The sequence below is a fragment of the Gopherus evgoodei genome, chromosome 2 (assembly GCF_007399415.2).
Source record: "Gopherus evgoodei ecotype Sinaloan lineage chromosome 2, rGopEvg1_v1.p, whole genome shotgun sequence".
NCBI lineage: Eukaryota > Metazoa > Chordata > Testudines > Testudinidae > Gopherus > Gopherus evgoodei.
The window spans coordinates 298,111,067-298,132,820 of NC_044323.1; the positions used below are offsets into that span (position 1 = coordinate 298,111,067).

Genomic DNA, 21,754 nt, shown 5'->3' on the forward strand with positions numbered 1-21,754 from the left:
CTCATCAGGTCTAGGGGCCCCCTTACCCGCCTTCCATACAACAGTTCAAAAGGTGAAAATCCGGTAGATTCCTGGGGTACCTCCCTGTACGCAAACAGCAGGTGAGGTAAGTACTTGTCCCAATCTTGCGGGTGCTGGTTCATAAATGTTTATAGCATCATCTTCAGCGTCCCGTTGAACCTTTCTACCAGCCCGTTGGACTGGGGGTGATACGCTGAGGCCCAGTTGTGCTGGACCCCACATTTCTGCCATAAGGACCGGAGCAGGGCCGACATGAAGTTGGACCCCTGGTCCGTTAAGACCTCCTTGGGGAACCCCACCCGGCTGAAAATTGTCAGCAGCGCATCTGCCACTGTGTCTGCTTCGATAGAGGACAAGGCCACCGCCTCGGGGTAGCGAGTGGCAAAATCCACCACCACCAGGATGTATTTCTTCCCTGACTGGGTCGCCTTGCTGAGGGGTCCCACTATGTCCATGGCCACCTTCTGGAAAGGTTCTTCTATGATGGGTAAAGGCCTTAAAGCCGCTTTCCCCTTGTCCCGGGCCTTCCCCACCCTCTGGCAGGGGTCACAGGATTGGCAGTACTGTCGGACATGGGTAAAGACCCCAGGCCAGTAAAAGTTCTGTAGCAGCCTCTGTCTGGTGCGCCGGATTCCCTGGTGCCCTGCGAGAGGGATGTCATGGGCCAGGTACAGCAGCTTATGATGAAACTTCTGGGGAACCACCAGCTGCCTCCTGATCCCCCATGACTCTACTTCCCCTGGGGGAGCCCATTCTCGGTACAGGAACCCCTTCTCCCACAGGAACCTCTCCTTGCAACCTCTCCTCATGGTCTGTACCGCACTAAGGTCAGCCCGGTCCCTGTGCTTCCGCAAGGAGGGATCTTTCTGGAACTCAGCAGCTGGGACAGGGATGGGGACCGGCTCTCTCTTGCTGGCTGGGTCTGAGGCCGCAGCCTTCTCTGAACTGTGGCCCTGGGCGTTCTCCGCTCCCTGGGTTAGGGTCCTGCACCTCGGGTCGAGTACCTTCCCTGTTGTTGGGGTGCAGTGCCCTTTGCCGACTCCATGAGTCACGACTAGGGCACTCTGGGTGTTACTAGGCCAGTCCTTGAGGTCCCCTCCCATTAACACGTCAGTGGGCAAATATCGGTGTACCCCCACATCCTTGGGGCCCTCCTTGGCCCCCCATTTCAGGTGTACCCTTGCCAAGAGCACCTTGAATGGGGTCCCGCCCACGCCCATCAGGGTCAGGTAGGTGTCGGGCACCATCCGATCTGAGGCCACCACCTCGGGCCGGGCCAGCGTCACCTCTGCACCCATGTCCCAGTACCCAGTGACCTTCCTCCCATCTACCTCCAGGGGAAAAATGCACTCCTTCCGGAGGGGCAGCCCCGCACCCATCCGGTAAACCAAAAACCCGGAGCCTGGAGCATCCCCCCTTTCCTGGGAATGTAGCCCCTCCTCCGATTGGGTTTTTACCCAGTCCACCCTCTGCGGGTTGGGTCTGCTTGGTCTGTCCCTGAGCTTGGGGCACTGGGCCCATGTGTGACCTCGTTGGCCACAGCGATAGCAGCCCATGTCTCGTGGGTCCCCTTGAGTGGGTCGGAGGGACCTGACGCTGGATGTTCCCCTTTTGGGGGGGCTCCCCATAGGCCCCCTTTGGGAGGTCCCACGATGACTCTCTCTCTGCGTTGAGGGAGGCCTGCTCCTTCGAGACTCCTCCCTGCCATCCCCTGCCCGACTGTCCACAAATTGGTTGGCCAGCTGGCCTGTGTGCTGTGGGTTCTCCGGCTTCTGGTCCATCAACCACAGCCTCAGGTCGGACGGGCACTGCTCGTACAGGTGCTCCAGTATGAATAGGTCAAGCAGGTCCTCTTTAGTTTGGGCCCCAGCTGTCCACTTGTGGGCATACCCCTGCGCCCGGTTGACCAGTTGAAGGTATGTGACCTCACGGGTTTTACGCTGGCTCCGGAACTTTTTCCGGTACATCTCAGGAGTCAGCCCAAACTCGCGGAGCAGGGCCTGTTTGAACAGTTCGTAGTCCCCTGCCTCCGCCCCTTTCAGTCGGCTGTACACCTCCACGGCTGTGGAGTCCAGTAAGGGGGTGAGAACTGCGATCCTGTCTGCAGGGTCAACCCTGTGCAGCTCGCAGGCATTCTCAAAGGCCGTCAGGAAGGTATCTATGTCCTCCCCCTCCTTACGCCGGGGCAGCAAGTGCTTATCAAAGCTCTTTGTAGGCCTGGGTCCCCCCTCACTCACCGCAGCCAGGGCCTCACTGCTCCTCAGCTGGGCCAGGTCCAGCTCATGTTTACGCTGTTTCATCTTCTCCTCCAGCTCTTGCCTCTTTAACTTGAGCTCCTCCCATTTAAGCTCCCTTTCATATTCCAGCCGCATCCGCCGGGAGGATCCCCTGCTGGGGGGTGGGCTTCGCCGCGAGGCTCCCCTGCTGGCCGGGGGGGGGGGGGTCACGGTGCCCTCGGTATACACTGGGCTCCTCCCCACCCTTCCCCTACGCCTAGGAAGGGGGGGCCCTCGGCCGCTGGCTGACCACTCCCAGCGGGGACAGACACTGGTGCCTGCGCTGCATCTGCTCGGCTGCTTCCCTCAGAGACAGGGCTCCGTTCATTCAACCGATCTTCCTCCTCCAGCTGGGCAATCAGCTGGTCCTTGGTGAGCCTCCCCGGGCGCAGCCCCCTCTGCTTGCACAGCTCCACCAGGTCACACTTGCACCACTTGGCATACATCTTCCTGCTGGGCACTCACAGGCCGGGGTGCTCTCCGCTCCCCACGGTTTCCAGGGGGACCCCTAGTGCACCAGCCCTTCGTGAGGTCACCACCTCTCTGCCAGGGTCGAGCTGCCGCCTCCTTCGCCCCTGGGACCGCTCGCTGCAATCCCCCGGGGGACCCTGTTACTGCAAAGTCCTTCTCACTGGGCACACACTCCCAGGGGTTAATCACCCCTTCGTTTTACTGCTCCCCAGTCACTTACTGCAGGAAGCGCCGTCCACGGGGTGCAGTATGTCCCGCCGCTGCCACCAGTTGTCACGGAGTGTGGGGAGTCCAGCCCTGCACCCCTCTTCCTGGGACCCACAGTGACTCTTAGCCAGCCAGTAAAACAGAAGGTTTATTGGACAACAGGAACACCGGTTACAGCAGAGCTTGCAGGCACAGTCAGGACCCCTCCACCGAGTCCTTCTGGGCTTTCAGGGTGCTTGGATCCTAGCTAGGATACCCAGAATTCCGCCCATCCAGCCCCAAGCCCAAACTCAAACTGCTTCCCTCCTGCCACTCCCTTCCTTTGTTCCCCTTTCCGGGCAAAGGTGTTGACCTTTCCCCTCCCTTACCTAGCTCAGGTTACAGGCTCCGGTATCGCCCATCCCCTAAAGTCCTCCCCTGCTCTCCCACTCCCCACACAGACAGTCCCTACTGCATCACACCAGAGCAGGGCCTGGATCCTGTCCCAAAGAGACAGTCACCCCCCCAAACAGGATCTCCCAGCCGATATCCTGGAGAACCCCAGCGACCAGCCAGCCCGACCCGTCCTGGGTCTGCACAGGGATCCGGGCCATAGGCAGGGCGAGGGGCTTCATCTGGGGGACCTTCAGCCAGGTTCCACAGCCCCTCAGCAGCTGCGGCTGCACCACCTGGGGCCTGATAACAGTTCTCTCTGTCCCAGGGTCTCGCCACCCCAGGCAGGTCTCCCCATTGATCCCACTTTCCACTCCCACTGGGGGTCCAAGGGGCCTGAGCCCAGGAGACCCAACACAGACATACGGGCCCAGGCCAGGAGTGGGAGCCTGTCAGCCACTCTGCCCATCTGGCTAAAGAGCTTGTCCCAGAGTCCCCAGGTGCTGCTCTGGAACTGCTCCCCACCAAGCCAGACAGGACTTTGGGGATCCTCCTCTCCCTTGGAGCAGACTGTCTCCAGGGCAAGAAGCTCCCATGGCTTCACCTCCTGGGTCTCTCCTTGGAGCATTCAGCATCCTCTGCCCCTCCATGCGCTTCCCACAGCGAGCCCGCCTCAGTGGGGTCCTGGGGAAGCCACAGGGTCCTGCACCCCCACTTCGCAGTCAGACGTGACTCTCAGCCAGCCAGTAACACAGAGGTTTATTTGATGACAGGAACAGGGTCTAAAACAGAGCTTGTAGGTACAAAGGATAGGACCCTTCGTCCGGGTCCATTCTGAGGCCCAGTGAGCCAGAGTGTCGGCAATTTATGCACGCTGGAGACTTAAGAAATGCATGGGGGAAACTGAGGCCCCCCCACAGTATTCAGAGGAAACATTAAGAATGGTCCCACTTTGTCACAAGCTGTCTGTGGGGGTAGGTGGGGGATGGATGTGTACAGGTGTCTGGGGGGTTTATTGGGTTTGGAGGGGTAGGTGACTCCTCCGTTCTGTGTGGCCAGGACTGGTGTAGGCCTGTGTCTCTTCTGCCTGGCTGATGGGGCTGGTGCCTAGGGTGGAGGGGCAGTGCCCTCCCTCAGGGACTGGTCACTATATGGTGCCCCGAGAGGGCTGGGGTCCTGACAGCTGACCTCCCCTCCCCTCCCCTCCCCTGCCCAGCCCAGCCCCTGCTTCGGGTCTGGCCCAGCACTGCAGCAGGAGGGCAGCTGGTGCTGTGAGTGGGGCCTCTGAGCTGCTCTGTGCAGAGACTGGCACTTACCGTGTCCCCCAGACACAGACTGGGGCTGGGCAGGGGCCATGGAGGGGGGTACAGAGTCTTTGCCTTGTGGGGCTGGAGGCCCTGGGTGCTGGCTCAGGGGCTGGGCCATGTAACCGCCCCGGCAACCTGCTGGCTGCTCGCGAGGTATCTCCCCAGGGTTCTGAGGAGTGGTGCCCCGTTTGCTCTGGGGCAGCCGGGCGTATGCTGAGCTGCAGGCATGGGCAGCTCTCGGTGTAACCCTGCAGGCAGGGAGTGGGGCCAAGCAGCAAGAGCAGGGGCTGGGCACCAGGACTCGTGGGTTCTGCTGTGTGCTGCTGCGCAGGTTCTGTGCCCACCTGATGCCTCAGTTTCCCCTCAGTGCAGTGTGACTCCTCCAGGGGGCTGTGTGGCTAGTTGGGTGCTGTGAGCACTGCCTGGGGGGCTGGGCCAGTCTGGGCCCCCCAGCCTGGGTGCTGTTCCCTAGCTTGTCAGCCCCAGAGAGCAGCTGGCTGGCATGGAAGTGGTTAAAGCCGGCCAACGCCCTCCTTGCCTGGCCTCCCCGGCAGGGTGCCAGGAATGACAGGGATGTGCCTGCTGGGGGTGGGGCTGGGCAGGCTGCTCTGGTCTCTCCTGTCCAGCCCCCCCCCGGCCCAGTGCCCTTGTGCCCAGGCTCTGCCCATCGCCGCATGGGGCTCTGGCCCCTGGCTGGACCCGTCTGGTCAGTTTGCCTTTGCTGAGTCGTGTGCAGTGGAAAGGAAAGTGCCGGGTTCCCGCCCTCTCCCCCAGCCCCACGCTCCCCTCACCCCGCCCCGCTTGTGGGAAACTGGAGGGGAAACTATGATGAAACTCCTGGCCAGAGCAAAGCCGGCAAATCTGGCGCTTCCTCTCCTCCCCCGTCCCTGTTGTCAGGAGGGCGTGTGGTGCCCGGGAGGGGCTGCCGAGCCCCCGGCGCCCATATCCGCGTGTGTGTCACAGCCAGGGAGTGAGCGGGCATGCCCCCCCCATGCCGGAGCAGGGGTGGAGCTGCTGTCACTCCCAGTGCGCGGCTGCTCGGTCTGAGCCAGGCCGGGAGGGAGGCGCGCTTCTCCGGCTGCCTCTGCCGAGAGGGCTGTTCCTGGCCGCGTGCTGCCCGTGCCCCGCGCCGTGCTCGCCATGGTGGCAGGGATGCTGATGCCGCTGGAGCGGCTGCAGGCCATCTACGAGCTGCTCTTCCGCGAGGGTGTGATGGTGGCCAAGAAGGACAAACGGCCGCAGAGCTTCCACCCGCAGCTGCCCGGTGTCACCAACCTGCAGGTGATGCGGGCCATGGGCTCGCTGCGTTCGCGAGGCCTGGTGCGCGAGACCTTCGCCTGGCGCCATTGCTACTGGTACCTGACCAACGAGGGCATCTGCCACCTGCGCCAGTACCTGCACCTGCCGCCCGAGATTGTGCCCGCCTCCCTGCAGCGCGTCCGCCGCCCCGTGGCCGTGGCCATGGCCATGCGGCGCCCCGCTGCGGGCCCCCGGGTGCAGATGGTGCCGGGCCTGACCAGCTGCCCCCCCAAACACCAGGCAGGCAGCGACTCGCGCCAGGCGTACCGCAGGAGAGAGGAGACCCAGGAGCAGCACGTGGAGGCTGCCTCAGCAGGGGGAGTGTCCAGGCCGGCCCCGGAACCCAGCCCTGCCCCAGGTTAGCGACCCACCCCTCGCCGGTGGGGAGCGGGAGCATGCTCTAGTGGGAGGTGCATGGGGCAGCGTCCTGCCCCCCCAGGGAGAGCAGCGCCGGGCAGCAGGGGCGGCTGTGTTCATTCATTTGGGTGGGGGGAGCCTGGAGCCGGCGAGTGGTGCTGGTGGGGAGGGGACACGGCCGTGGCCTTATCTGGAAGGGGGGTTCCCCTCCGCTGGGCCCTGGGGGGTGCTGGCCCAGGGATATGTGAATGCCGGGAGGGGGGTGCTTGGCGGGCCCGGGGCTGCCCTTAACCCTTTCCCACCTGGTCTGTGTGAGGCGGGAGCTCTGGCTTGCCCGGGGTGGGGGTAGGGACAGCCAGCCAGCAGGCAGGCTTCTCGTGCCCCCCGCCCCCGCAGGGGGGCCCTGGCATGCCAACAGGTGCAGGGCCCTGTGCTATCCTTGGCCATCAGTTTTCCCATCCTCCTCCAGCTGCTGTGTTCCGCTGCCAAGGTCAGAGGCGGCCCCAGGGAGAGGGACCCTGACTCTCTGCCTGTGGGGCCTGCTGCAGCGTATGGGGAGAGCTCTGGGGTTGCTGTTGGGGGTCAGGGGCTTTGTCTGGCTTGTCGCAGGCCCTGCAGGGCTGGGGGATGGCCACACTCACCCTGGCTGGGTGGCACAGGCACTGAGGGGTGGATGAGTCCAGCAGCTGCTGGTGCTCTGAGCGTGGGGCTCTCTGTCCCGTTGGGCATTTGGCACGTAGGTGGGAGGTGGGCAGGGCGGGGCCATGCAGCAGGGTCACACGGCGGGGCTGAGGGTTGTGTCTATCCCAGCAGTGGGTCCCCGCCCAGGGGCTGCTCCCCAAGAACGTGCCCTTGGCTCACGAGTGGCACAGAACTGCAGGTGGCGGTCCCAGGCCAGGAGCGCGTGCAGAGCGGCTGGGGCTGGTGGCTTGCTAGGTGTGCAGCCTGTCTGGGCTGGTGGGCTAATGCCACAGCCGGTCAGCAGGAGGGGGCGCAGGCATCTTACCAGCCAGCGCGGGTGCTGCTCTGGGGGCAGTGCCAGGTGTCTTGCCCGTTCTCACACTGGGACTCCCGCCCCCCCAGCCAGCACGTGTCCCTGGCCTCGCCCTGTGGGCGCGTGGGGCAGGCTGCCCTCCCTGTTCAGGGCCCATCCCGTGGGCTAGCTGCACCCCCTGCAGCAGGAGGGGATGGGGCGGAAGTCACGGGGGACGAAGGCCTTCAGGGGACGGAGGAGGGGCAGCAGAGGGGTGTTCCCTTCTCAGAGTGAGCATCTGCCAGCCTGGGGCTGCAGCGAGGGGGGTGAGCAGCACCCCCTGCGGCGTGGGCTGGAGACCAGAGCCCATGTCCGAGTGCGGGACAGGCCCCGCTGGCCGGACAGCCTGTGCTGCGGGAGGGGCTGGGCTATGGGCCTGCGCCCATGTGGGGTGGCGGTGATCCCAGCCCCAGGTCCCTTCCCAGCCGCCCCACACCCCCTTCAGCCTGCTCCGAGCTGCCGGCTGCTCGGCTCGGCTTGGCCCCGTGCTGACCCGCGGTCCCCTGGCCACGCTGCTGAGCACTGGGCAGCCGGTCGCTGGAGGAGGGGGCTGTGCCCTGCTGCCCCATCCCCCTCCTGCCTGGCCCGAGGTAGGGTGGGCTTGGCTGGCTGGGGGTCCCTGCACCATGCGGGGTGGGGAGCAGCCCTGCCCGAGGCCCCAGCCCTGCTGCTGCTGGCCGAGCGCCTCGGCTCCAAGTTTCCACCAGGAAAGGCGCCGAGCTGGCCTGTTCCTGGGGCGTGAGTCAGCCGCAGCTCCTGGGCTGGGTCCTGCCGGGCGGGGAAGGGGGGGGCTGGGCCTGCTGCTCCCCCCTGCCCCCCCCACGGCCCCTGGCAGGTAGCGCGCCCCACCCCGCCCTGCAGCTGTTCTGCCGGGACAATAGGCTCATTGTCCAACAGCTGCCCGTGCGGGCGCCTTCCCCACCGCGCTGACTCGTCCCCCTGGCTGTGTCCTTGCCCCAGTGCTCGGCCTGGGCTCCCTCTGCCCCACGACTGTGCCCACACCCCTCTGCCCTGCCCCACGGCTTGGCCTGGGCTCCCTCTGCCCCACGCTGTGTCCACGCTCCTCTGCTCTGCCCCACGGCTCGGCCTGGGCTCCCTCTGCCCCACGGCTGTGCCCACGCTCCTCTATCCTGCCCCACGGCTCGGCCCTGGGCTCCCCTGCCCCACGGTTGTGCCCACGCCCCTCTGTCCTGCCCCACTGCTGTGTCCACACCCCTCTGTCCTGCCCCATGGCTCAGCCTAGGCTCTCCCTGCCCCACGGCTGTGCCCACACCCCTCTGTCCTGCCCCACGGCTCAGCTTGGGATTCCCCTGCCCCATGGCTGTGCCCACACACCTCTGTCGTGCCCCACAGCCCTGGGCTCCCCTGCTCCCAGCTCTGCCCACAGCCCTGGGCTCCCCCTGCCTGTGCCCATGCCCCTCTGTCCTGCCCCATGGCTTGGCTTGGGCTCCCTCTGCCCCATGACTGTGCCCATGCCCCTCTGTCCTGCCCCACGGTTTGGCCTGGGCTCTTCCTGCCCCACAGCCTGCCCACATCCCTCTGTTCTGCCCCACGGCTCGGCCTTGGGCTCCCCCGCCCCACGGCTGTGCCCACACCCTTCTGTCCTGCCCCATGGCTCGGCCTGGGCTCCCCCTGCCCTACTGCTGTCCCCACGTCCCTGTGTCCTGCCCCACGGCTCGGCCTGGGCTCCCCCTGCCCTACTGCTGTGCCCACGTCCCTGTGTCCTGCCCCACGGTTTGGCCTGGGCTCTCCCTGCCCCACAGCTTGCCCACATCCCTCTGTTCTGCCTCACGGCTCGGCCTTGGGCTCCCCCGCCCCACGGCTGTGCCCACACCCTTCTGTCCTGCCCCATGGCTCGGCCTGGGCTCCCCCTGCCCTACTGCTGTGCCCACGTCCCTGTGTCCTGCCCCACGGCTCGGCCTGGGCTCCCCCTGCCCTACTGCTGTGCCCACGTCCCTGTGTCCTGCCCCACGGCTTGGCCTGGGCTCCCCCTGCCCTACTGCTGTGCCCACATCGCTCTGTTCTGTCCCACGGCTCGGCCTTGGGCTCCCCCACCCCACGGCTGTGCCCACGCCCCTCTGTCCTGCCCCACGGCTCGGCCTGGGCTCTCCGTGCCCCACAGCTTGCCCACATCCCTCTGTTCTGTCCCATGGCTCGGCCTTGGGTTCCCCCGCCCCATGGCTGTGCCCACACGCCTCTGTCTTGCCCCACGGCTCGGTCTGGGCTCCCTCTGCCCCACAGCTTGCCCACATCCCTCTGTTCTGCCCCACGGCTCGGCCTTGGGCTCCCCCGCCCCACGGCTGTGCCCACACCCTTCTGTCCTGCCCCATGGCTCGGCCTGGGCTCCCCCTGCCCTACTGCTGTGCCCACGTCCCTGTGTCCTGCCCCACGGCTCGGCCTGGGCTCCCCCTGCCCTACTGCTGTGCCCACGTCCCTGTGTCCTGCCCCACGGCTTGGCCTGGGCTCCCCCTGCCCTACTGCTGTGCCCACATCGCTCTGTTCTGTCCCACGGCTCGGCCTTGGGCTCCCCCACCCCACGGCTGTGCCCACGCCCCTCTGTCCTGCCCCACGGCTCGGCCTGGGCTCTCCGTGCCCCACAGCTTGCCCACATCCCTCTGTTCTGTCCCATGGCTCGGCCTTGGGTTCCCCCGCCCCATGGCTGTGCCCACACCCCTCTGTCTTGCCCCACGGCTCGGTCTGGGCTCCCTCTGCCCCACAGCTTGCCCACATCCCTCTGTTCTTGCCCCACGGCTCGGCCTTGGGCTCCCCTGCCCCACTACTGTGCCCACGCCCCTGTCCTGCCCCACGGCTCGACCTTGGGCTCCCCTGCCCCACTGCTGTGCCCACGCCCCTGTATCCTGCCCCACGGCTTGGCCCTGGGCTTCTCTGCCCACAGCCCTGGGCTCCCCCTGCCTGTGCCCACGCCCCTCTGTCCTGCCCCACGGCTTGGCCTGGGCTCCCTCTGACCCACAGCTTGCCACATCCCTCTGTTCTGCCCCATGGCTCGGCCTTGGGCTCCCCCGCCCCACAGCTGTGCCCACAGCTGTGCCCACACCCCTCTGTTCTGCCCCACGGCTTGACCTGGGCTCCCCCTGCCCCATAGCTGTGCCCATGCCCCTCTGTCTTGCCCCACGGCTAAGCCCTGGGCTTCCCTGCCCCCAGCTCTGGGCTCCCCCTGCATGTGCCCATGCCCCTCTGTCCTGCCCCACGGCTTGGCCTGGGCTCTCCCTGCCCCCAGCTCTGCCCAGAGCCCTGGGCTCCCACAGCTGTGCCCACACCCTTCTGTCCTGCCCCATGACCTTGGGCTTCCCACGCCCCTCAGCGCTGACCCATGGCCCCCCACCACCCTGCTTGCTTCCTGGCTGTGCTGTTAACCCTTCGCCTGGCGCTGGTGCTGTGCAGGTGGGCGGGTGCTGGGGGCAATGTTGCCGTGGGGAGGGCAGGGAGCCGGACCCAGGTGGGTGTCTCCCCCCAGCACAGCTCCCTGACGGGCAGGGTGAGAGTGAGGCTGGAGCTGGCCTTCTCCGGGGGCCTGTCGCAGGGCAGGGGGCTCCTTCGTGCTCTCCCATGGCCCAGCCTTTGCAGGTGTGGGGAGGGGGCTCCGGTGTGTGGGACCCTCTGGTTCAGCACAAGAGCCAGGGCCCCAGGAGTCTGCTTGCTGAGATCCCCGGGACGGGTCTGGGGTCAGGTGGGGAGAGGGCAAAGCGCCAGGCTCGGCACTGGGTGCTCCAGGACAGCTCGGACGGGGGCTGCCCTGGGGTGGAATGTGCTGGAAGGGGACTAAACTGGCTCCTGAATCTGCCCTGGCTCCAGCCCTCAATAGCACAAAGCCCCGGGCACTGCCCCAGGCCCCTGAGCAGCACCCGCTGTGCCCAGCTGTCCGCGGCTGCCCCAGGGCTCCTCAGCGGGTTGCTCCAGCCCCTCTGGTGCGCAGTTCCCACGCGCTGCCCTGGCTGCAGGAGCGGGCCGAGGCCCCGTCGGCCTCACAGAGGCGCCAGCTCTGGGCATGTGGAAAGCCCCTGTGGCCCGGAGCTGGAGCCGGCGTTCCTCAGGCCCCTCGGACTTGTGCGGAGCAGAGGGGCTGAATTGCTGAATGCCACAAGAATCCTGGCCGCTCCCCTCGCGGCAGCTGGAGCAGATTTGGAAGGCTGGGGCGGGAGCCTGCGGGTGGGCTCCTGGCTGCCAGGCTTCGCCAAGAGGAAGAGGAGGGGAGGCCGAGCCCCTGGTGCATCCTGCAGGGCAGGCGCTGAGCTCCTGGCGCTGCTGGGACTTGCTCTGCCTGGAAGGGGGCCGGCTGCAGCCTGGCAGGAGGGGGTGTGAGAAGCTGCTGCTGCTTCCGAGCTGAGCTTCCCGCTGCCGCAGCCAGAGCCATGGACTGGGAGGATGGCAGGTATTTCATGGAAGACCTCATCCAGCAGGGCCAAGGTAGGAGCCTGGGGCAGCCTGCCCGGAGGAATGGGGAGAGTGGGTCCTGCCCTGCCCTCAGCCTACACACCCCTGGGCCTCAGGCCAAGCTCATCCTGGCTGCGCCACTCTCTCCCTGCCTGTCCCAGCAGCCCCCTCCCTTTGCAAAGTGCTGGGGCTCACTCCTGCATGCAGCAGGCTGGGGGGGGTGGGCCCTGGCCCCCCTGTACCCAGCCACGGTAACGAGCACTGGGGCGGGGGTTCTGCCTAGTGACTCCTGCTGGCCTGGCCTCGCCCACGGGGTGCCTGGGACAAGAGGTTCCCCACCCTGGGGCCACCCCATCACCTGTCCTGTCCCCCGCGTAGGGCTGGCTGGGCTCCCAGCGATGGGCCTGGCCCGCCTGTGGCTTTGGGCTGGGGAGAAGGAATCGCTCTGACGGGGGGGGGCAGGCAGCAGCCCCCCCCCCCCCCGCGAGCCCAGTCTCTGAAGCAGCCCTGACGCTGTGGCTCTGGCTGGGCTCCCTGGCATCCCAGCGGCTTGGTCTGGCTGCCCAGGTCTGGCTCAGCACCCTGGGGCTCTGCCCAGAGCCCGTTCCGGGGCTGAGGGATCCAGTTCCGGGTCTTCTCTTGTCCTCTGGTTGGTTAGTTGCAGTGAAACCCTGGGCTGGAGGTTGGTGCTCTGCTGGATTGGACTCGGGGGCACTGGGGCTGGCGGGCATTTCCAGGGAGCTCCCTGTGCCCCCGCCTGGCCCTGCACGTCCAGCCCCTCTGCAGGAGGCAGGCAGAGGCACAGCCTGGTGGTGCCTGGTGCAGTCTGAAGGACTCAGATCTGGGCCATTGCCATGTCGTTCCCTGAGGCTGCAGCTCCAAGGCCAGCAATGGGGCAGGGGCCGCAGGTGGCACTGGGCAGCGGTGCGATGTCGGGCAGGCACAGTGGTTAATGCCCCACCCCTGTGTGTACTGGGTCCCCCAGCAGGAGGCAGTGGCAGGAGTGCTTGCGGGGGGGTCTCTCCTGTGCCCAGGCCTGCCCGCCTGCCCGGGGGGCTCTGCTCACCCACTGATGGCTGGTCCTGGGGGACTAGGAGGGGTCAGAGGTGCTGTCTTGGCTGAGACCCTGGGGATGGAAGGTGCAAACCAGGCGCTGCTCCGAGCTGCTCTTGGGGCTGTCTGGGATGGGCGAGCTGTGCCTGGGGCTGCAGAGAGCGTGGGTTGGTGTGGCACTGCAGGGGCAGGGCATCTACTGGGCGGCCCACTAGGGAGATGCTGCTGTGGGATGAGCCCTACAGCTGCCATCCCCTTGCCTGAATTGCCCCTGCCCCTGCTGTGCCAGCTCCCCCCTAGATCCCCAGCCCCCCCTCTCCGCTCAGGGGCTAGGCCTGGGGGCTGTTTGCCGTGGGGAGGTGGTAAAGCCGAGAGCCCTGCGAGGGCCCCTTCCCCCGGGGCTCTGACCTCGTCACTGAGCCGGGCCGCAGGCCTGGCCAGGACCCGTCCGAGCTCTGTGGGTTGGCAGCACTGGGAGGGGGTGGGATACCAGCATTGAATACCCGCCCTGGGGAGGGCACTTCAGACAGGACCCAGAGCCCTGTGCCGGGGGCTGCCCGTGTGCAGGGGTGGGGCAGGCATGCCCACAACTGTTCTTCCCCAGGCAGGAGCCAGTGCAGGTTGGGATGGTGCTGGCCCCAAGGCTCCTAGGCCCTGGCTTTGCCAGGCAATGCTGCACTCGGACGCCAAGTGCTTGTCTCATGCTGCTGCCCGGGCTGCCAGCCTGGGATGGGCAGAGGGTGAGCGGAGGGCCTCTGTGTGGGACGGGCCCCCAACCCTGGGCCGTGGCAGAGCCCCTGGGACAGGGTTATTCCTGGTTCCCATCTCGGGGGTGGCTGGGCCCCTGCACTGCGGGGTGGGAGATCTCCAGCCACAGGGCTCGGGGGGGCTGCAGCCGGCCCCTCCTCCCGCCTGAGGCTGGGCCCTGCCCGCTGTTGCCATGTCATGTTCTAACTCGGGAGGCATGACAGGTTGTGCTGGGATATTTATAGCCCCCTGCTCCCTCCCGTTCCCCATGGGCACAGGACTCGGGCGGCACTGCAGCCTGAGTGGGGGCTCTGTGTGGCGGGCTCCTGCCCCCTCTGTCCTAGCCCTGGCTGTGGAGAAGCTGCTTCCCCATGAAGATCGTGCCAGGTAGGGGCCCAGGGCCTCGCCCCGTGTGTGCCAGGCTCCAGGCGCCTGCTGGGCTCTTTCCACCCCAGCAGTTTGGGTTATAAAAAGCCCCCAGTGGCTGCCAGCTGGGAGTGATGGGGGCTGAGCTGTGGGGCGACTGGGGCTGGTGGGGGGCAGCCAGGTGCCCATGCCTGCCCCTGAGGGGCTGCCCGTGCAGTGGGGCCTGGGGAGGAATCTTTGTTAGCTCTGGCAGGGCTCTGCCATCCAGGGCTGGGGGGGCGCCTAGGAGGGGGGCAGGTTCGGCCGACTGTGCTGCATGCAACCCTTGGGGGGGAGCCGTGGGGCGCAGGGAGCTGCGTGCCCTAGGAGAGGCAGTTCCCCACTAGGGCAGGGGGGCTGGGCTCCGGGCCAAGGAGTCCCAGACGGGGTGGGGCAATGCTCCCCCCGGGGGTAGGGGTCTCGTGGGGCGGGGCTGTTGGCTGGGGGAGGCGGCGGGTCCCGTGGGGCGGACTCGGGCGCCGCGGGGCGGGCCGAGCCGCAGTGCGGGGCGGGCGGGCCGGCGCAGGGGGCCGGGCCAGGAGGCGGCCGGGCAGGATCCGCGGCCGGCCGGGCGGGTGCAGGGACCCGGAGCCGGAGCAGCTCGCCCTGCGGCCATGGACGCCCCCGCCGGCCCCTTCCCCTGGTTGGTGGCCGGGGCCCACGGGCTGGCGCTGCTGCTGGCCTGGCGCTGGCGGCGCTGCGCCCCAGGTGAGAGCGGCCGGGCCGGGCCGGGCCGAGCCGAGCCGGGCGGGGCTGGGCTGTGGGCGGCCGCTTCGCCCGCCCGCCCCCCTGCCAAACACGGGCACGTGTGCGCCGGCTTAACCCCTCCATCGCCGCCGGACTCCTGGGTTCTCTCCCTGGGTTGGGGGCTGGAAGCTGGACTCCTGGGTTCTTTGCCGGCTCGGGGGGCGGGGCCCTTGGAGCGGGACTCCTGGGTTCTTTCCCGGCTCTGTCCCAGGCTTGTTCTGTGTCCTTGGCAAGTCATTTGCCTTCCCCAGAGCAACACGGGCGCAGATGTTCTCTTTTCTAAAGGTTTCTCCGCAGCTGCATCGTGCCAGCCTGAGTGGGCAGAGGCAGCCCTGGTGCTGAGGCCTCCTGGGATGCAGGCAGTGGACTGGTCTCTGTCTAGGTCTGTGCCACCGGCTGCGTGGGGCCGGGGAGCAGGCGGTGGTGGCTGGCTGGGTGTGCAGGGTGCTGGTGCCAGAATGGTGCAGGGCACCCAGAGGAAGGGAAGTGGCTGCAGAGGCACTGGGATGCTCTGGTCCCTGGAGAGCAGCTGTGGCTGGTGCCAAGCCAGGTGTCATCTGGGGACTCTTGTCCTGGCAGTGTTGGACTTTGAGAGTAAACCAGGTGGGGCAGCTGCTGGCTCAGGATCTGCGATGCGCAGACCCCCAGTTTCTGCAGGGCTGATTCCACTGCCTCAGCGGGGGGAGAGGGGGGTCTGTGCTAAGGCCCCCCCCACATCGCTCTGGGCCCTGCCTGGGGCCTGTTGTTCCTGGGTGAGCTGGTGATCAGGTGGTTTCATCTAAAGGCAGCAAGAGGCGTCTGTCCCTAGAGGGGCTCTGCCTCCTCCACTCAGCCCTTGCTGGGACCTGTGCAGCCTGGATGGGGGGGGGGGGCTCCTTGCCAGCTGGGGGAGTGGGAGAACCAGGGGATGCTGCCCAGTGGGGGGACCAGGCGGGGTGTCCGGCTCAGCTTGGGGGTCTCATTGGCAGGTGCTTCCCGGGCTGAATGTCTGTGCGGATGGGGCATTGCTGGACCAGTGTCGGGCTGGCCTGCCTCGCTGTCACTGCATTGCTGGGTTGGCTTGCTGCAGGACTGGGCTCTGGACTGGCAAGCAGCAGGCAGTGGTGACAGACAGAGAGCTGAGTGCTGCGTTTCTGGGGCAGTGGTGTCAATGGGGAGGAGATGCGCTCCCTCCCCCAGCTCGGGGGTTGCTGGCTGCAGGGGGACAGGCTGCAGGCTCTGGGGATGCAGAGCGAGGCGTTTCTCTCTGGTCACCCTGCAAGCTGCAGCTCCCTGGCTCCGGCCTGCCCGTGCAGGGGGGTGGGGGGGTAGATATTCTCCAGCTGCCGGGCGGGTTCCCAAGTACCAGCTGTTGAGGCTGGCGGCAGGGCTGCGCTGACAGGGTTATTTTTATATGAAACTCATGCTCGTTCTCAGAACACCTCCCCGCCCCATGCTATTGTCTTCTCTACCTGCTGCCCTGGCAGCTCCTGCATGGGGGGCGATCCTGCCAAGCCCCCCCTGGTTTCTCTAGGGCTGCCCCTTCCATGGCACCTCCCTTCCCCCTGCACCTTTGTGCCAGTGTCCTGCTGTTTACAGTACACCCCCTGCCTGGCTCTGGGCAGAGCTGGGGCTGGGCGGGGCCACCTGCCCTCCAGGCTGGAGCCTGCTTCCTATTGGCAGAAGTGGAGGGAGCCCCATTGCGGCCCCTCTTCCTCCAGCCCCCCTGGCAGCGGGTCCATCGGGGATAGCTTGGGGGGGACGGGAGGTTCCCTTCCCTTGTGCACCTGGCTTGGGCCCCCACCCTGCCCCATAGTTCTCCGCTTGTGAACGGCTGGCTCTGGGGGCTGTGGGGCCAGGTGAATGTCTGAAGTGCATTGGAGGTGCTGGGGACGGGGGCAGGATGGTGATGCATGCCCTGCCCCACCCCCCCCAGGGCAGCATTAGCCAGCAAGGGAACTAGCTGGTGCCGGATCCCCCCCCCCCCATTTCCAGGGCGTTGGCTGTGGTTCCCGTGGAATCCGTGCAGGGCATTCCGGGATGTCACGCTGCCTCATCTGGTGGCGGGCGCTGGCCCGCGTTGCCATGGCAGCAGCAGCTCAGGGCCCACACATGAGTGTTCAGGAAACCACACTCTGGTGCTGCCCCTGCAAAGTGGGGCTGTGGGGGGAGCGGCTGCCGCTTCACTGCACTGGCAGGCACCCAGCAGGGCTGGGGGGGGGAGCAGGGGGGGTTTCCATCCTCTGGCAGCGCCACGAGAGACTCTGCCTCCCCAGGAATCCCCCCGGGCACCTTGACGGCAGGCAGGGCCTGTTCCCAGGCAGAACGGGGCCCATGTCCTTGGCACAGGGCCATGCCTGCTCAGAGGGCACCTCGCTCCACCCTCCACGCCAAGGTCGCACCTGCCAGGGCCTGTCATCTCGGAGGGGCTTTAGCTGAGTCCTGGAGCAGGACGGGGCTCACGTCTGCCCCCCCATCCCCGTCCCACCCACGGGGACTGCAGGCTGCCTGGGATGGGCCCCACAGCAGAGGTATCTGAGAGAGATCTCCCCTCAGGTCCTAACTGCAGTCGGGTCTGCGCTCAGGACTCCTGGGTTCTCTGCTCAGCCCTGCTCCCGACACCCGGCTCAGTTTGGTTTAACCCCCCCCCCCCCGCCCTTGTGAGCTGCTGCAGCCTGGGAGTGTGGGGGGCTGGGTGGGGTGAGCCCAGCTTCCTGTATTATATGTCCCTGGAGCAGCGGGGGAGCTGCCCTGTGGCATCTGCGGAGCCTCACCCTGGGTGAGGGGATTTTTAGCGCCAGCGTCTGTCTGCGTCCCAGAGGGGGAGGGTGCTTGTCCTGGATACCAAAAACCAGCCGTGGGCGTGGTGACTGTTGGGCACAGGGCTGGCTGCTAGGGACTGTGGCTCAGAGGCTCTGCCCGCCCCACCTGGCCCTGGGTCGGAGTCTCCCTGGCGCCTCTGGCTGCAGAGCCCCGTGCCCAGCAGCAGGGGCAGCTCCAGGGATACCCAGCTCGCCCCATGCTGGCTGAGCATGGCCCCATCTCCCGCCTGTCTGGACATGGCTGACCCAAAAGGACTGGGCTTGGCGGGAGGGGCTGTGCCAGGGCTAGCCGTGCAGTAGCCTGATACCCAGGCGCTGCTCTGGTCTGGCCCCAGGGCTCTTGCCACCGGCCTGGGGCAGGGGGGCTGCCCACACCCAGAGCCCCCTGCTCACTTCTGAGGCCAGAATGCTGTGCCTGGAGGGCCCCCCTCTATCTGCCACCTGCAGCTGGGGAGTGTGGAGGGAGGGATAGTTCAGTGGTTTGAGCACTGGCCTGCTAAACCCAGGGCTGTGAGTTCAATCCTTGAGGGGGCCATTTAGGGATCTGGGGTAAAATCAGTACTTGGTCCTGCTAGTGAAGGCAGGGGGCTGGACTCAATGACCTTTCAGGGTCCTTTCCAGTTCTAGGAGATGGGTATTTCTCTTATTATTTATTTAGGGTTAGTGGGCACAGCCCCCAGTCCCATCTAGCCCCATGTCCCACAGCACCAGCCTGGCAAGGCTCCCCCTAGCAAGCATGTCTGGGACAGCTGGCCCATGGGCAGCATCTTGCATTGGCAGTGCCTGGCCCATGCCCTGTGGGTGCGGGTCTCACTGAGTCTCATTCGCCGTAGACCTGTCGAATTCTTTGCTGTGGCCTGCTCAGCTCTTGGCTCACTGGTGCCTTGTGGCAGGGAGTTCCGCAGACTCGTGCCGGTTGGAGGGGAGCCGTGCGAGTGGTGGGAAGCACAGAGCTCCAGAGGGTTTGGTGATGGGCGGGGGAAGAGGAATGCTGTAGCTAGCCGAGCGTGGCGGGTGTTGTTTGTTTGGGCTCTGTTCCCGTCTCTAAGGCTGGCTGGAGCCGCATGCGACAATGAACGCACAGCCGTTGTGGGCGGGGAAGGCCCCATGGGACTCTTGGGAACCCCCCTCCCTCCCCAGTCAGCTTTTCCACTAGCCCCCCCATGGCCGTGACTGCCGGCTGGGGCTGGGAAGGGGAGCTGGCTGGGGCTGTTCTTGCCAAGTGACTCACCAGCTGCGAAGAAAGGAAAGGAAATGGCAGAAGGCTGCGGTTTGGGCCTGGGCTGGCAGGCCCTGCCAAGGGAAACAGCCCCTGTGCTGAGCAGGGAGCAAGGAACCTCCGCTCAGCTGCCCCCGCTCCCTGGGAACCGCGCTTCAGAGGAGTCTCCTGGGGCAGGGGCAGGGGTATCCTCTGTCGGGAGAGGCTGTGGCCAGGCTGTCTGTTGGTTTTAGCGTGTGCTCAAGGCCCTCTGCCGGCTGGGGACTGGGGGGCTCCCTTCCCCTGCTCCGCCAAGGGGACAGACTGGCTGAGGTGTGTAAAAGGAACAAGCCCCCCATAGGACACTGCAGCCTGTAAGATCCAGAGCCATCTCCTGCCTCCCACCAGCAATAATAACCACAGCCCGGCCCACCCAGAGCTCCTGCCTTATCTCCGCTCCGCAGCTGGGCCGGGGCTGAGCTCAGTCACATGCAGAGCTGGGAATAGAACCCAGGAGGCCTGGACCCCACTCCCAGGACTAGGAACAGACCCAGGCATGTTGCTTCCTTGGCTAGCGGCTGGCAGCATCCACCATTCTCTGTGCTAAGGCGTGGGGACGAGGGCCCCAGCCGCCTGGGGAAACTGCCAACCTCTCAGACTCAGAGCCAGCCTCCAGGATGTTCCTCCCTCCCCGCTGCAGGACACGGGCTCCTGGGCTTAGCACTTCTCCAGCTGCAGCCGGGTGCTGCCAGCCTCCCATGGGTCCCACCCAGCGCATCCCTTGCGGTGCCCTGGGGTGGGGCTGGCTTGCCTGCGCTGCTCTCTCGAGTCCCCCCTCCTGCTGCTGCCGCTGGCCCTGGAGATGCTCTGGAGGTTGGCAGGGACCCACCAAGGTGCATTGTGACTGCCCTGGGGGAGAGTCCTGCTGGGTCTAGGGGGGAGCGTGGCCCTGAAAACCCCTGCAAGGTGGGGCCCGTGGGCTGTCCCAACAGCCCCACTGCTAGGGGGCTGCCCGGTGCTATGCAGGGCCATGGCCTGGCTGTGTGCTCTGTCACAGTGAGCACTCTGCTGCTGCGAACGGCCTGGGGCTGCAAGCTCTGACTGACTGCTACTGGGCCCTGCTCCTGCCGGGAGCCCCATGCTTGGTCCAGGGCGTGTTGCTGCTAGGTGCTGTGTGTGTGTGTGTGGGGGGAATCCCCTGCTGTGGCTGTTAAGTCTGGGGGCGCTGTCCCTTGGAGCAGTACTGGGGAGGGGGCGCAGTTCTAGCAGGAGAAACTAGGGAGCGTGGGCCCCTCCCTAGGTGGTCCGGGGTTGCCTGTGCAGGGGAGTCGTGTCGGCGCCTGGGTTCGAGCTCCTGGCGTGGGCAGGCCTGAGGCTGCGGCCGTCCCGGGGCAGGGCTCGCAGGGCACTGGGAGCTGGCCGTGCTGTGGCTGGCGGCCAGGGTGGCTGTTGTCACCAGCTGTCCTGTGAGCTGTGGCACGGGAGTCCTGGGCAGCTCTGGCCCTGTCTTCAGAGCCATGGGCTCTCCTCCGATGAGGTAACAGGAAAGGGAGCAACTGCGCTGGGCTCTTGGGAGAGCTGCTTCTGGGCCCTGGCCTCACACCGGGGCCACGGCTCTGCCACCCTGGGCTCCCCCGTCCCTGACGGGCCTCAGCCCCTGCAGCTGGTTCAGCCTCCCGGCCCTGCCAGCTGGATACAGGCTAGGAAATCAGGACGGGGGGGGGGGGAGGGAGTCAGTCGCAGAGGGAGACTGGGCCCATGGGGGCTGCCCTGGGCACTTCCCTGGGGTGGGGGGGAGGCTGTGCACCAGATGCTGGGGTGGCTGGAATATTGCTCCCCACCCAAGTGGGCTGTGAGGGGGGGGCTTGGTCCAAGGCTGGGGGAGCTGCTGAGGGGACTCAGGCCTTGGCCCCAGACTGGGGAGTTCAGTCCAGAGCTAAGAGGGATCTGTGGGGTTGGGGAGGGCTTGGTCCTGGACTGTGCGGGTTGGGGGGATGTTTGGGGGGCTGGTCCTAGGCTAGGTCCCCCTTCGAGAGTGGGCTGGGGGGGCTTCTGAGCACTCAGTCCTGGGCTGGGGGCTGGTTGGGGGACTCGTTGGGGGTCAGTCCTGGGCTGAGGGGATGTTGGGGGACTCCCAGGTGGCTCGGTCCTGGGCTGGGTTGGTCCTGGGCTGGGGAGGGTCTGTCCCAGGCCGGGGAGAAGTTGAGGGGCTGCCGAGTGGCTCAGTCCCATGCTGGGGGGCTCCTGCGGGGGTCGGTCCCGGGCTAGGGGAGGTTGCGGGGGTCGGTCCCGATTTGGGGATTGTTGGCGGGAGGTTGGGAGGCTCCCGGGGGGTCGGTCCAGGCTGGGGGGTCGATCCCGGGCTGCGGGAGGTTGGGGGGCTCCCGGCGGGGCTGGCTCCGCGCTGGCGGCTCCCCGGCCGCTCGGGGCTGGGCCGGGCCGAGCCGGGCCGGGCAGGGGGCGGGCGCGGGGCTGGGCGGCTCCTGTCTCAGCGGGCGGGCGGGCCGGGGAGCGCAGCGCAGCGGCATGGCCGGCAGCCCGGACCCCGCGTCCTCCGTGGCCGCCTACTTCGCCTACAAGCGGGCGGTGCTGCGGGGCTCCGAGTGGCTGCTGAGCGGCCGCTCCGAGCCGGAGCGGAGGAGCTACCTGAGCCGGCGGCTCTGCTGCGTCGGTGGGTCCGGCCGCGCGGTCCGGGGGCTCAGGGCTGGGGCGGTGAGGGGGGGGTGCAGTGATAGGGTGCATGGTTGGGGTGGTGAGGAGCGGGGTGCAGTGAGGGATGGGATGCAGTGTTGGGGCAGTGAGGGAGGGGGTGCAGTGTAGGGGCAGTGAGGGGTGGGGTGCAGTGATAGGGTGCATGGTTGGGGTGGTGAGGAACGGGGTGCAGTGAGGGATGGGATGCAGTGTTGGGGCAGTGGGGGAGGGGGTGCAGTGCTGAGGCAGTGGGGGAGGGGGTGGTGAGGAACGGGGTGCAGTGAGGGATGGGATGCAGTGTTGGGGCAGTGGGGGAGGGGGTGCAGTGGTCTGGGGGCACTGGGACACCCCCAGGCCATCACTCCTGCCACTAGACT

General features: G+C 66.9%; 1 protein-coding gene across 19 annotated transcripts in view; it reads left to right on the forward strand.

Moving 5' to 3' along the window:
• The window catches only part of PLEC (plectin), a 175,521-nt gene that overhangs the window by 83,408 nt on the left and 70,359 nt on the right, over positions 1-21,754 (forward strand). For 2 of the 19 annotated variants that reach the window (XM_030554101.1, XM_030554102.1), the window contains exon 1: positions 5,482-6,311. The exons of 10 other annotated variants lie outside the window; for them this stretch is intronic. In XM_030554101.1, the coding sequence (XP_030409961.1) occupies positions 5,795-6,311 (517 nt within the window). In that variant the 5' untranslated portion in view covers positions 5,482-5,794. Of the gene's footprint in view, positions 1-5,481; positions 6,312-13,816; positions 13,923-14,626; positions 14,649-18,685; positions 19,580-21,197; positions 21,358-21,754 lie in introns of those variants that run through there. 7 more of the 19 variants (XM_030554114.1, XM_030554115.1, XM_030554107.1 and 4 more) reach the window with 5 other exon arrangements.